At 37.8% G+C, this 14,204-nt stretch overlaps 1 protein-coding gene across 1 annotated transcript in view; it reads right to left on the bottom strand.

Moving 5' to 3' along the window:
- Positions 1-8,165: 8,165 nt before the first annotated feature.
- The window catches only part of NXPH2 (neurexophilin 2), a 70,987-nt gene continuing 64,948 nt past the window's right edge, over positions 8,166-14,204 (bottom strand). The window contains exon 2 of the mRNA XM_008695896.2: positions 8,166-9,072. Coding sequence (XP_008694118.2) covers positions 8,329-9,072 — 744 coding nt within the window. The 3' untranslated portion in view covers positions 8,166-8,328. The remainder of the gene's footprint in view (positions 9,073-14,204) is intronic.

The following is a 14,204-nucleotide window of genomic DNA, read 5'->3' as shown; positions in this document are numbered from 1 at the left end:
TTTCTCATTCTGTAGGATAGCTTCATTTGCTTCTTTACCTGTATGTCGGAAAACATCATGGACAATGGTCTTCAAGGGTAATATTCTACAATGAACTGTCTCTTGGTCCTAACTCCAAATTCCTAGAGAAGTCTTCTGACTGGCCCAGTGTGCAAGAGATGCTCATTCCCAGTGCTGCTGAAACAATCCGACAGGCAAGGTCATGTTGTACAAAATAGCTGCCTGGATCCAGCAATGTCACTAGGTCGATTTTGCCAAAATAAAATCATTAGGAAAAGAAGGGGCTGGCAAGATCACTCAATAGGTGCCCACTACATCTGGACAACATTTTCGTTGAAAGTTTTCCTTTTGTCATGATAATTTTGTTAAATAGCTTTTATTAATTAAGTAAAATTAGTTTACTTTTGTTTTGTGCAATATCGATTCTCTACTTGAAAGAAATCTGGGCTTTATATTATGAATATTATGAGGACTATTATCCTTTGTTTTTTAAAATCTTTGATTTTCTTTATTCAAGACACTATGTCTACGTTTAAATTTTTTTCTCAAATGCAGAAAGGAAGAATACACCTTAAGTAGACATCTCTCTGAAGACACCTGAGAAGTCCAGCTAGCACTCTACCTGGATACACAGCTTTGAGCCTCGTAATGAAAGTTTTCACTGAGATACCAGGTTTGGAGATGGAGTTTGAAGAAAACAATGAAGTCTAATTATTTGCACTGACTTTGGCATAGCTACAATGTATAAAAGTATTGGTAGTAAAATAAAAAAATAAAAAAGTGTTGTGCTTTAAGGTTCTTGTCATCCCTTAGTGTTCGCAATCTATGTGATACTTACTTTCACCTCAACACCACTATGAGCCAGGCATATGACTTCATTTTGCAGATTAAAAAAACCCCAAGCTCAGAGAGGTTTAGTAATTGGTTCAAGTTCACACAGTGGCAAATTCAAGTCATAAACCCCAGTTACACTAACTCTAAACTCTGTGCTTATTTGTAAAGTAGCTAGGATGATACTGGACCCATAGGAGGCATGGGTAGACATTAACTCTCTTTCTCTGGAAACACTCGTTTACTTCTCTAATACTATGATTTGTATGGTTCTTTCAGAGAGTGAGGGAGTGGGAATGTGCTAATGACAGGCCCTACTTGCCACGTGAGATGCCACAGGGGCTCTGAGAGTGAGTTGGCTTCCTAGATTCTATTGTGAGTGGGATTTTCTTAATTAAGCTTTGTTATATATTCTTTGACACAGCAAGTTCTGCAAAACTGTTTTATGTTTCAGGAACTAGAATCATTCTACACTCTATTTGTCATAGGGTAGATGATGGAGAGAAGGCAGAGGGCATCCCATTATATGCATTGTCCCAGCGTATCCCATTTTTGAGTTCACATCAAGCCATACACTAATTCCTACATGGTTGGTTCAGGAAATGTTCTTAGTATATTTTTATTCCAGTCAAGAGTTATGTCTATACATAAGATATAATGCTTTATGTATTAGTTACTATGCTGTACGTGATTACAACTGCCTAAAGGTTATTCACACATACGCACACATACACATATATATGGATAAAGATGAGAAGGAAAATAGAAGAATAAATAGATTTATCAGGGATGGAATTATGGTAGCATTTTTCTTAATTTTAAAAATTTGGGTATTTGAAAGTGATTTATTAAATTAAAAAAGGAAACAATAACAAATGCATTGTAATGCTTCAACTAACCAGAATACACCAAAGGGAGCATCATGGAAAACTGAAGAAGACATTTGTAATCATTTAAAACTCCAAAACATATTACTATATCTCTGCCAGGATACACAAGAAGTTCATACTATGATTTTCCTCTTGAGATGGGAAAGGTTGGCTATAGAAAAGGGGTAGGAGACAGGTCTTGCACTGTCTACTGTGTCGGTAAATTGGGAATTACAAATCCTTGTAAGTGGATTACTAACAAAAAAATAAAATAGAAAACAGATAGACTTCTTCCCTGTCTCAGTAGGTGAAGTAGAATTAGCATGACTCTTAAATTGTTGTTTCATTCCCTTTTAAGAATTTTCCATCACTATTTTATATAGGTCATTCTTAAAACCAATTTTTCAAGTAAATAACTTCCTATGTTATCTTTGAATGCAACTCATCACGTATATACCACTTAAAAGGCAATGGCTTTATCTGGGCATTGTGGGACATTCAAATTAAGTTCAGAATGTAATCTCTGGCTTTCCCAGAAAGATTTTCTTTCTAGGACACATGAAGAAGTATAAATAATAAGACAAGCTAAAAATGTGTGCACAGAATTATTACTGCAATGTCTCGCATAGACTGAAAGACACAATTTAAACAGACAGAGATCAGAGTGGGCTCGAGTCCACAGAGAAGATTTTATGCAACGTTTGTATTTGTCAGGTCAAGTTTAGGTGCAGTAACAAATCCATCCTAATAATTTAGTGACTTCAAGAGGGATATATTGGTTTCTTTCTTTTTTTTCTTTAAAGATTTTGTTTATTTGAGAGAGAGAATGTGAGAGAGAGAGAGCGAGAGAGCTCGCACGAGTGCACAAAAGGGGGAGAGGCAGAGGGAGAGGGAGAAGCAGACTCTCTGCTGAGTGGGGAGCCTGACATGGGGCTTGATCTCAGGACTCCCGGATCATGACTTGAACCAAAGGCAGACACTTAACCGACTGAGCCACCCAGGCACCCCTTTGTTGGTTTATTTCTTAGGTAGCAATCCAGGGTGGGCTTTTTGTTAGCTGGGTGCCTCTACTCCACGGTGGGAAAGGCACTCGGACTAGCAGTCACTTTGCCTCCTTCATTTACTGTATCTCAGGACCCTCAGGTCATCTCTCTGAGACAGCCAAAAGGCAGAGAGCACAGAGATGCCTGAGTGTACTTTTATTTGAGTCTATTCCTGGAATGAACATATCCCTTCCTCCCATATTCCATTAACTGTAACTACTGCACAAGAGGCAGGGGCATGCAATCTAGTTGGCCGGCCACATACTTGACCTTCTAGTGCAATGGGAGAAAGAGGAAGGTCCATGCTGGTGAGAGCTGACCACTGCTATCACAAATGTGGGGGACATTAATGATTGGGAAGGATAAAAAAGAACGAATGGCTTTACCCAGGCAAAAGGGACAATAACAACCATGCTGTTAACCCTCATCAGGCCTCCATTTCTTTATCTAAGAAAGAAAACTTAGTCTAGATGATTTCTAAAATTATTTTCAGCTTTTATGTTTCTGTGGTTCTGGGAGTTAGCATTCAATGGGTATTGTGTTCAGCTGTGGTAAGGTGTTCATGTTGGAAACGGTGCATGATAACTCTTGTGTGGGTAGAGTGGGTCTTGACTAATCCTCGTATTGTGCTCGAAATTTTTAAAAAAATCAAGTCACAGATATTGATCGAGTAACCACTCCATACCAGACACCTTGAGCCAGGTGCTGTGGAGGGCACAAAGGAATTAATTTATTCTTTTCCAGAATAGATACTGGAATACATACTATTTATGAAGGAGCCGAGCTGGATGAAGAAAGGGGAAGATTAGAAATGAAGCAGAAGAGGTTAAATGCCCAGGATTCCAAACCTCACGGTATGGGGTAGAGGAGGAAGGCAAATATGAAATGATCTTTTATCTTCTATAAGATTTTTGTGAAGAAAAATATCTCTAATAAGAGCTTGTTTCCCTATGATCTGTCGCTTACAATTGAACATATTACGTTTCCATTCATTGAAAAGTTCTGATTAATTAAGCTGGGGTTAACTATAGTTTTACTGTAAGTAAAAATGCATGACTCCATTCTCTATTTTATAGACCAATTAATTTAAGATTCTTTATAAGGTAAAATTGGACCTTCAGGCAATTAAAGTATTTCACACAATTTACCTAGTTCTATGAAAATATATTTTCAGGTGTTATAATCGTTGGAAAATTCTGCCAAATGTGGCATTTTACTGCTGTTAATTCTTAGCCAGTCATACCTCTAATATATCCCAGAACTCTTATCTTTGGATTTAATTGTTCTATCCTGACTTTATTTTCCTACAGTGGTTAGTTTTTAAAAATTTTATGTTCAAAGGGAAATTATAACCCTGAAGGTTTTGGAGGGAGAGCATTTCATGTTTTGTTTGCCTTCTGCATCATGTCTTGTTATACATTCACTGTAATTATTTTTGTTTTGTCTTGAATATCTGTTTCAATTTACTTTTCTTATGTAACACAAAACCTGAGATGAGGAGTCAGGAGACCCGCGTTTCATTTGGGTTTGCCACGTACTACTGGGCATGCTCTTTACTGTATGGTACCTTGGTCTACTTGTCTGTCAAATAGAAGATGGGCTGGTTGTGCTCTCTTTGCAATATTATTCTTCTACATCTTTTTTTAAAAGATTTTATTTATTTATTCGACAGAGAGACAGCCAGCGAGAGAGGGAACACAAGCAGGGGGAGTGGGAGAGGAAGAGGCAGGCTCCCAGCGGAGGAGCCTGATGCGGGGCTCGATCCCAGGGATCACGCCCTGAGACGAAGGCAGACGCTTAATGACTGAGCCACCCAGGCGCCCCTACTCTTCTATATCTTAATATTGGCTTGACCACTTTTTATTTGATTATCAATCTGTTACTTTAATTTTTGTTGTTGAAAGGGTCTATTCCTTCCTTTAATTTTTTTTTTTGAAAGTATTTTCAGAAGCTTACTTGAACCAGCCTAACCTCGTTTGCTTATTAAGATGTAGATTCCTATAGTCAATGATCTTGTAGTAGCATTGCCTGGTGACAGATGGTAGCTACACTCATGGCGAGCATAACATAACGTATAGAGAAGTTGAATCACTATGTTGCACACCTGAGACTAATGTAACGTTGTGTGTCAACTATACGTCAATAAAAATTTTAAAGGTTGAAGGAAAAGATGTAGATTTCCAATAAAAAGTGTATAATCCTTGTAGCACATTCACTAAATCAGACTTTCTAGGGAAATATTTCTCTTAGTCGTTAAATGTGTATACAGGTCACATGGGGATCTTGTTAAAAAGGCAAACTCCTAAGTCGGTGTGTCTGGGGCCAGGACCTGAGATGCTGCATTTCTAAAAAGCTTAGACGTAGCCCTGCTGATCTGCCCACCACACTCTGAACAGCGGGGCTCTCAAAGCTGTGACTTGAGCTCCAACCCAGCAGAACCATGTCTTGAATGAAGACAGAATTAGCCAGACTGTGAAATGTTTAAAATGTAGCCATCACGCCTAAAATGTAGCATGCAGCATTTGAGTCATAGAAAGTAAAGAAGAAAGGGGTTGCAGAGTAAAGATGAAAGACTACAATGCGGTATGTGTCAGGGGCTCTTACGCGGGGTCAGATCAGAGAACTACACCCTTTGTTGCTGTTATTCAAATCATGAGAATGCATTGAAATTCCAAGTGCCAAGCAGTAAGAAGAAAATTGTTCCCTATTTACTGATTGCTGCTTTGCTGCATGCTGTCCACAGGCTCTTTCTCGCATTTCCCTTCCCCAGATTTTACAGAGTCTGTGGCTGGCGTGATCACATTGTTCTTAGTCATGGAAATATGGTCTCTTTCCTGATTCAATGTGATGAGTAAAAAGATTGTTTCTGCTGAGGGTGAAAAGGTCTTCAAACTAGTTTGCTTTCTAGTAAGCAGCAAGCCTGGAGAGCTCCTGGAAAGATGCCTAACATCTCCCTGAAGATTAAATTTTTGCTAAGCTTTTTTTTTTTAGCTTAAAATTTTTTTATTGAAGTATAATTGACATATAACATTATAGTAGTTTCAGGTGTACAATGAATAAATTTTCATTTTTAAAAGTGTCTATTCTTTAACTTTTGAAGAATTTGTAATTGAGTGTAAAGTTAGCTTACACGAATGTCCTTTCCCTCAACTGCAATATTCAAAGGCAAAAATGGTTTTGTAGAAATGTATATGCATTTGCATGTTTAAATGGGATCTGATTTATATTGTGCCAAGTACCATTACTGACAATTATGTAGTCTTTGAAATGAAATTATGACTTAAAAGTGTTATGTGGCATATGTTCTACTCCAATTAAAAAATATGCCTAGGGAAACTTTATTTCTTTCTTTTTTTTTAAATTCCACAAACCCTGCTAAAATCTAAGAATTGTGTAAACGGATCTCCATTTTTACCCTTTGCATGGATATGTTTATGTCACTCAACATTTGAACATCAGAGCGTTCTTAATCATATTTCATGTTGCAATAATAATAATAATAATAATTAGTATCGATTACAATAGAAGTTCCCACTCATAGAGTTCTCACCAGGTGCCAGGCTACGGGCCAAGTACTTCATATGAATTATCCTTTCACTCTACATTCACATCTCCATAGCCAAGGTGCTTTGTTTAATACATACATAAGGAAAATCTTAATGCTCCCTTGGTGTTACACACACACGCACAAAACCCTTGTGAGAACAAAACCAAGAAGAGTCTTTAAAAAAAAAAAACACCCTGAAGTCATGTGACAGATTTAGCAAATTCTTTTTATTTACATAGAAATGTGTACACATACTTTCTCTGTACACAGAAAATTCTAAGTGTATATACATATATGGTTCCCACATATTTTACAATAAATAGTATTTTAATCTTGTTCCTAGAGGAAAATAAAAAGATGCTTCAAAATATTTCACACCAACCACAAAATTACAAAAGCACCTGAAGAACTCAGAGCAAAAGTTTCAAGCCTGTACTACCACACACTAAGCCTAGTACACTTTTTACAAAAGACTAACTCAAACACTGTACAGAGATCACCAGTAAACAGAAAGGAATGGAGATGCGAAATAGAGAGCAGAGCTGTTGGCTCTTCAAACAATGTAGTTAGAGCATGTTTGTTGGTTACACTGGTCTTCTTTCAGTTTAATGTTTTACTTCAACTGATATTTTACAGATAAGGGGGCAAGAGTGAACACATACTGTAGAAACAGTAACTATTCCATGAGTCTTACGAGTTCTGGAAACCTTATTCCTGGCCAGCCAGACCCTCCTTCTGTGCTGATGCAAAGATCATCCAGTTCTACGTTGCAGGATGCCCGTCTCCCCCCCTGGCCCGAGAAGATGGCAAAGACTCCGACTGTGAAGCCACATTAATTTGGAAGTGATTTCAAAAGCCTGGTGAGTCAGGTATCTTGGTTGTTAGCACTTAATAATAATCAATCATGGTTAAATATACTCTTTATTTCCACATAGAATTTGATCCCTCACTCAAATAATTAACTAAATGCAAAGAGGACTTCATCTGGGAGGCTAGAAATAATGAATCCATAATCCTGGAATTTTGTCAGTTCACTTCCAATTATTTTCCCTGTTCTTGCCTAGGGGACAATCACTTTCTTTCAATTTCAGAGTTGTTCTATGCGTGTATATAAACTCACACTATCAAATGAATAGAATGAGGTTACAGGTTGTAGGGTAGAATACAGATTTTACGGTATTTTTGGCAATCTCATGGCATTGAATTTGGCAAAAGAATCTAAAAACATCACGATCTTCATGTTTGTGATTGACTTAAAATATATTCAGATTCGCTCTCCCAATGCACCAATATTACTACTTGGAAGAGAATCGTAAAGATGGTGACCAACACAGGGCTAAGTGTTTAAGTCACATCCCACCCTAGCTCAGATAATAATGTGTTTAGTTCCACTGTGGCACTGTAACTGCACACATGAGTTTTGAAACAAATTTTACCCCTTCATCTCTCATATCAATAACAGCACAGATGTGGGGGGAAAGACAGTGATAAAAAAAAGAATTTGATGTCAGAAATGTGATTCATCTATCAAATGCAATCTTTTCAGTTACTTTACTGAATCTGCTATTTTTAAGGTAACCTTCCAAAACATATTTCAAAGGCAGGCTCATTTCAAGAGCAATGTTTATCACATGCATAATTCGGTTCTTTCTCGTTACATGTTGCTACCATTGATGCTGCTTTTAGAGAACCAACAATATTTCTAGGACTTAGCCATCCTACATGAAAGTGATGGCTTCATACACAGTCTGACTTTTTAGATTAAGGTATGACCGAAACAAACACATTTCACATTTACAGATGTTTCTTTTTGTTTGTTTGTTTCTTTCTTTCTCTCTTCCTTTTCTCTTTCTTTCTTTCTTCTTTCTTCTTCTTTTCTTTTTTTTTTTTTTCGTTTTTTTAATTTGAAAACCTAATAGGGAACTAAGGCTCACTGCCAGAAACAAAAGGGATCCTTTACCGTGAAGAGTTGGGCTTGGTTCTTGGTCATTCTAATTAAATACATATTCACCCCTCATTTATATCACTGTGGAAAGATTCAGCCAGAAGATAAGTATGGAGTCTCACTATGGTAATTGTAGTCAGGACAGACTTTTTGCACAAGTTTATAATCAACACTGTAAAAGGCAATGTAAATGCAAATGACCTTGAAGGGTTTGGAGCACAACCAAGACACATGGCTCTGAGTCTGCTCCTGGTAGCAGATCTTCGATGGGTCAAAGTTGCACAGGGCAGTCTTCTTCGCCCGATCTGTTTTTTCATATTCAATGCGACAATTGAAAGATTTGGATTCCTTGGTCTCCAAGGTAGACTGCGGGGAAACTTCAAATTCCACCACTTTGGAGGGGGGTACCAGACTCACTGAAACATTGCCTAGGCCTGTGGAATTATGTCGGAAATAAACACTGAAGGTTCCATTTCCATGGTCAACAATTTTCCCTGTGATGAGGAGGTTGAGTTTAACAGTTTTGATGTTGGAATGGAAGTCACCCCACCCAAACATCTTCTTAAATTTTCCCGTCTTGACTATTGGCCTCCGTTTAGTTCTTGCCAATGGCTCCTGAAACTCCGTGACATTGGCCAGCCAATCCCAAAAGTTTTCCATGCTGTCCGCATACGCCAAGTGTCCTGGCTTTGGGACTGGAGACTGTTTGACAAACAGACGCAGAGGATTGATGATCCTTGAGTGCACCACGTTTCCGACCAACGTCCCGGGAGCATCTTTGTCTTCCCAGTCCAGCGCCTCTGTGGCATGCACCACCTTCTTACTGTCACAGAATAGCTGTTTGAAGAGAAGAAAGAGAAATATACTTGAGTTTAGGCTTTGAGCACACATACTAAAGCCAAAGCACAGGCGAAGTGCTTGTGGTATATTTCCAATCTTGATACACAGCATCTCACACACACAGCTGGGCTCAACAGTGTAAAGAGATGAGCATCTATTCAAGCAATGTAAAATCGTGAGTAAATTCAAATTAGGAAGAAAGTATTTTATTTAAAAGGGTTCATGTGGTTTTAGTCCTGCTTCCTAATCTTTACAATGTTATCTTTCCAGATTGGAGGAAGTAACATATTTTGGTACCTCATTTGACAAAAACCTTCAGTTTGTGAGGTCTTCTCTCTCAGGTAGAAAACAACTCCAGAAGGCTGAAGGTTTCTACCAAGAAGCTAGAGACCATCTGAATGTAAAATATTGATAAGTCTCTTAAGTACACTTGGAAATATTAAGAATATTATTACATTCCAAGGCTTATGTCAAGTAATTTCATAGCTTTTGCTATAATTTCATCTCAAACTCTGTAACAAAAAAGGAGTGTGAATAGTAATAGAAAGTTCTACAAAAGTTTTAGTTGAAAAAACAATTTCAAATTTTGTGGTCCTTACAGAAAAAGAAACAAATTGGAAATGTCTATTTTGAATTAATAACAAAATATAGATTATCCAATAAATTTTATTACAGCTGAATTATATACCCTGAAAGAATTGCTAAGAAAGGATGCAAATGTTTTATGGATTCCGCAGAATGTGGTTCAGATCACACCCACTGAAACATGGTCCTTTATCTGCATATGATTTTTCTTTTCATTCTTTTTGTAGTGTAAGAGTCCCCATAATTTCTAAAAATCATTTAGTTAAGCCAATATTGATTTTGAGGGAAAAGAATCATAATATATGAAACTGTTGCCTGGAGTGAATATTTATGGATGAGTTATAAAGTCCGGAAAATAGAGGTTTCTAGTGGAAACACAGATAGCCTCTTATCTCTAATGGCACAAACCACTCTGGTAAAGATTCTCCAGAAAACTGTCAGCATGATGAAAAGGATGAGAGAGAAGTGAAGCTGTATTTATGAACTGTTTCCCCAGCCCTTTCAAACTTGGCAAAGCACCTGGTAAAACTAGTGTCAGATTATTACAAAAATTATTGCTTTCAATCCAATTTTTGAGAAAAAAAAAAAGAAGACACAGCTTGGATTATAAATATTGCACTCGACCATATGGTAGAGCTTAATAACATGAGGTTATCTTCCATAGATTCATGAAAGTTTAGAAGTTTAAGTTCTAATAGAGCTTTGTGAAAAGTGTTTTCCCTTATACCTTGTCCACAAGATCACATTAGAGTCAGAAACCAAGAACTTCAGTGTAAGTGTGGGTTTTTTCTTTTTGTGTACTTTGGGTGGGGTACATAATATGTATTTGCTTCTGATTAATTTCCTGAAGGCTTTTCTTCTTCATGTATAGTATTTAAAAAAATTCTTTTCCCTTAAATTACTAAGGTTTGGCAGAAGGGCAAATTGAAAGGATGCACAGTTTTACTATTTTGAGAACGTAAATCTGAACCTCCTTCTTAGGGGTTTAGGTACCCTGAGTTGATACTTCTTTCCTCTGCTGGTGTTGAAAGGTGAGTATATTCACCAGGAAGAGAAGAATCCTTACTCTGGATTTCTGGCTCAAAATATTCTGGGTATTTCTGACACTGTAACTAGCTTTAATACTCTTTTTTTAAAAAAAAGATTTTATTAATTTATTTGAGAGAGAGAAAGAGACAGAGCACAAGAGGAGGGGGGAGGGCAAAGGGCAGAAAGAGAAGGAGAAGCAGACTCCTCGCTGAGCAGGGAGCCCCATATGGGACTTGATCCCTGGACCCTGGGATCACGACCTGAGCAGAAGGCAGATGCTTAACTGACTGAGCCACCCAGGTGTCCCTGATTTTGAAAACTCTTAATTACGATGTGCAAATCTCATTCAAATCCTTTGGTACCAGCTCATGGGGTTCAGTGCTGGCTTCAGTTATGACCTGAGTTTCCTGAGAACTGACTGATGAAGCCTGGACCAACTGACGAGGCCAGCCCAGGAAGATGTCCAAGGACACATAGGAAGGTAAGAAACCCCTTGCTGATCAAGGTCCAATTTCTCTTTTCTATGGTTGTGATTCTTATTGCCCAGAATCTATTTTTCATCCATTTCCACTATTTCATTAGATGTGTCTTGCTTGGTCCATGCTGACAGACACACCTTCCACTTGCTGAGAAGCTTGTCCACAAGAACTTGACTTCCTGATCTCTACTCCCCAACTTGGTACAACTTAAACCTTCTTTCCTCACTCCTGCTTTCCTTCCCCTCTTTGCTAGGATATATTCCTTCTGACATTTTCCCCTTCTAAATTGTTTTTTAAAAAATCTCAGATCTTACCTTTATACACCATGCTGCTGATCAATGCTTTATTAGCGGGACTAAGACCCATTTTCCATTCAAAAATTTTTTTTTTACTCAGAAATATGAAAACATTTCTTGTTCCCAGAAGCAGCCTGATCTTTTCCTTTTTTTTCCACCCTAAAATGTTTGTTTTACATTATACATTTTCCTGAATTTTTTTCTACCTGGATCATTTTTCCTCATTTAGTGATTGGCCTGATTTTCTCCTTATTTTTCCATTATTGAAAACCTATAAACAGTGAACCCATCATTCAATGACAAATAAGTTTGCAAGTTAACTGGTATTGGCCTTTTATTCATCGTAAACACCATCATGAGACAGATGTTAAGAAATCCTCTTATATCTAGGACTTCTGCCGTGCTGGTTCCGAGATTACTCAATCCTAATAACAAAAACAAGAATAATAATACTAAATGATCATTTACTGAGTGTTAAAAAAATACGAAGAATTTCTTTGTAGTAATTTGCCATAACATTTTGACCCAAACATATGTGACTAACTCTAAGAAATTGAAGTGTAAAAAAAAAAAAAAAAACAAAACAAACACAAAAAAGCCTAAGTTTATCAAACAGATAACCCAGATGCAATTACTTGTTTTTAGAAAGGCTCTTCAACTCTTCAGAAAAGATTTTCCATATGAGAATTTAAAATGTAATTTGATTTCTAAAAAATATATTCTAACCAATACTCTACAGGTTCAAACCCATTCAAAGAGCTCTTGATTTTACAGTAGGCTTATACAAAAAATAATAAAATTTAACTAATAGCACAGAACTATAAATGGTCCCTACTCAGGAAAATACTAACAGTATTTTAGATAATAGACATTTTTTAGATAAAAAGTAGATGTATATATATATTTTAATTTTTTTGCTTTGCCCTAGACCATCACATTTCTAACTTGCTTTGACAACAAAATTAGACAAGTTGAGAAAAGCTGTGTATAACTTCATCTGTTTATTACTTTTTTTTTTTTTAAGTTTTATTTGAAAGAGAGGAAGAGAGAGAGAGTATGAGCAGGGGGAGGGACAGAGGAACAAGCAGACTCCCTGCTGAGTGAGGAGTCTGAAGCAGGGCTCAATCCCAGGACCCTGAGATCATGACCGGAAGTGAAGTCAGACACTTAACCTACTGAGCCACCCAGGCGCCCCTGTTTATTACTTTAAAATACATGCCAGTTATCACAAATACTGATTTCCAAATCTAAGCCCAAATCTCAAAAAGTTATCAGATAATGAGAAAAGCAGAATTAAACAGGTAAATATGCTGCTAATTGTCTTAAAAAGCTGACAATTGTAACTCCTCTACCAACTCACTCTCTCTTTGGTATAATCTGGTGTTCAGCCTTCCCCTGGAATATTTTAAGATGAATGCATCACTGCTGAGAGGGTACCCTCTCCTAGACCAGGTCTGCAAAGAGGGTTGTATGACCCAAGTCCCCAAGGCTCATGCTTAACCTCAAGGACCTCATGAGGGATGAGTAGGGGTTGGATGAGCTATAACCCTATCCCACACTCATCCGTACACTCCCAGTATGGAAGCAGCGTGGTGGAAAAGGCACAGGGATCCGGTGCCTGACGACCTCACACCCCTCACCTGAGTTTTTGATGTGAGCCCATTTTCTCACCTATATCTCCCTTGCTGATTGATTGTAAGGACCAAATAAAAGAATGGATGGAAATTACTGAGCCCAATCTCTGGCAAAAGGCATTCAATGACTGATGGCTCTTGCATGGTCCAATGGATAGTACCATGTTTCCTATTCAAGAACTGTTTTCAAAGGGTTGTATGAACTCTCGGGCCTCCAGGAAACTGATTAATGGTTAACCAAGCAACTTGTTCAGTGTCATCTGATAAATTAGTGACTGAGTAAAAATCACCTTTCTCAACCCCAGAACATCAATCAATCATTTTCTCCTATTTCCAGTCTCACTGGCATCCGAGTCATAGCCAGATCACAGGCACAGGTGAGCTCTCTTTGCCAATAAAATGTGTTTGTGGATCTTTGATTCCAGCCTACCGAATGAGCCAGCAAAAGGACCCGAAAGTACAAAGTGTCGGCAGGCGCCCTCGTTCCTGAACAGACAGTTTCTGTGATACGACACACTGGGAGAGACTGGAGGTCGTTCTGAACCTGTTGGCAAACCGCTTTGTCCAGGACAACGTTGTTAGATGTTATCTACAAGACACAGAGCTGGGTCCCTCTGGTGACTTTTGTATCTGCTGGGGCTCCCTATGGCTCTCCCTGCTGCCTTTGGTCCCATCGTATTACAATAATAATGCAAAAACATTTAACCGCAAGCACAAAATGGAGTTTCAAAAAGGAAGAGAAAAGAGGAATTGCTGTGCTTTATCTGTTTGAACATTCCCTGATTTCCACACATTTATCAAAGTTTAAGTAATTTATGTCTTGGCAGGGTGTATCAATTTCACAAAGCACACACATTAGCGAGATACAATGATATCATATTAGCTTTTTCTGCATCTTACAGAGGAGCTCAAAAAGATTAATAAAAGCTCAAACCTTCATCAATTAAATGAAGCAGGTGGAAGGAAGGGAGTAGAAGAAGAAGACTGTATTTCATTTCACTTCTTTGTTTTTAGGGGGAAAAAAGCTGACAGGTTCAAATCATTCATCATAACAAGCTGGAGTTGAATTTCGCTGATAATTAAATGCATTTTTTCCCAAGAGGCAA

Source organism: Ursus maritimus, unplaced genomic scaffold (genome assembly GCF_017311325.1).
Source record: "Ursus maritimus isolate PB19 unplaced genomic scaffold, ASM1731132v1 scaffold_1, whole genome shotgun sequence".
Taxonomy (NCBI): domain Eukaryota; kingdom Metazoa; phylum Chordata; class Mammalia; order Carnivora; family Ursidae; genus Ursus; species Ursus maritimus.
The sequence above is the reverse complement of the archived record's forward strand: the minus strand, read 5'-3'. Positions and strand labels throughout refer to the sequence as shown.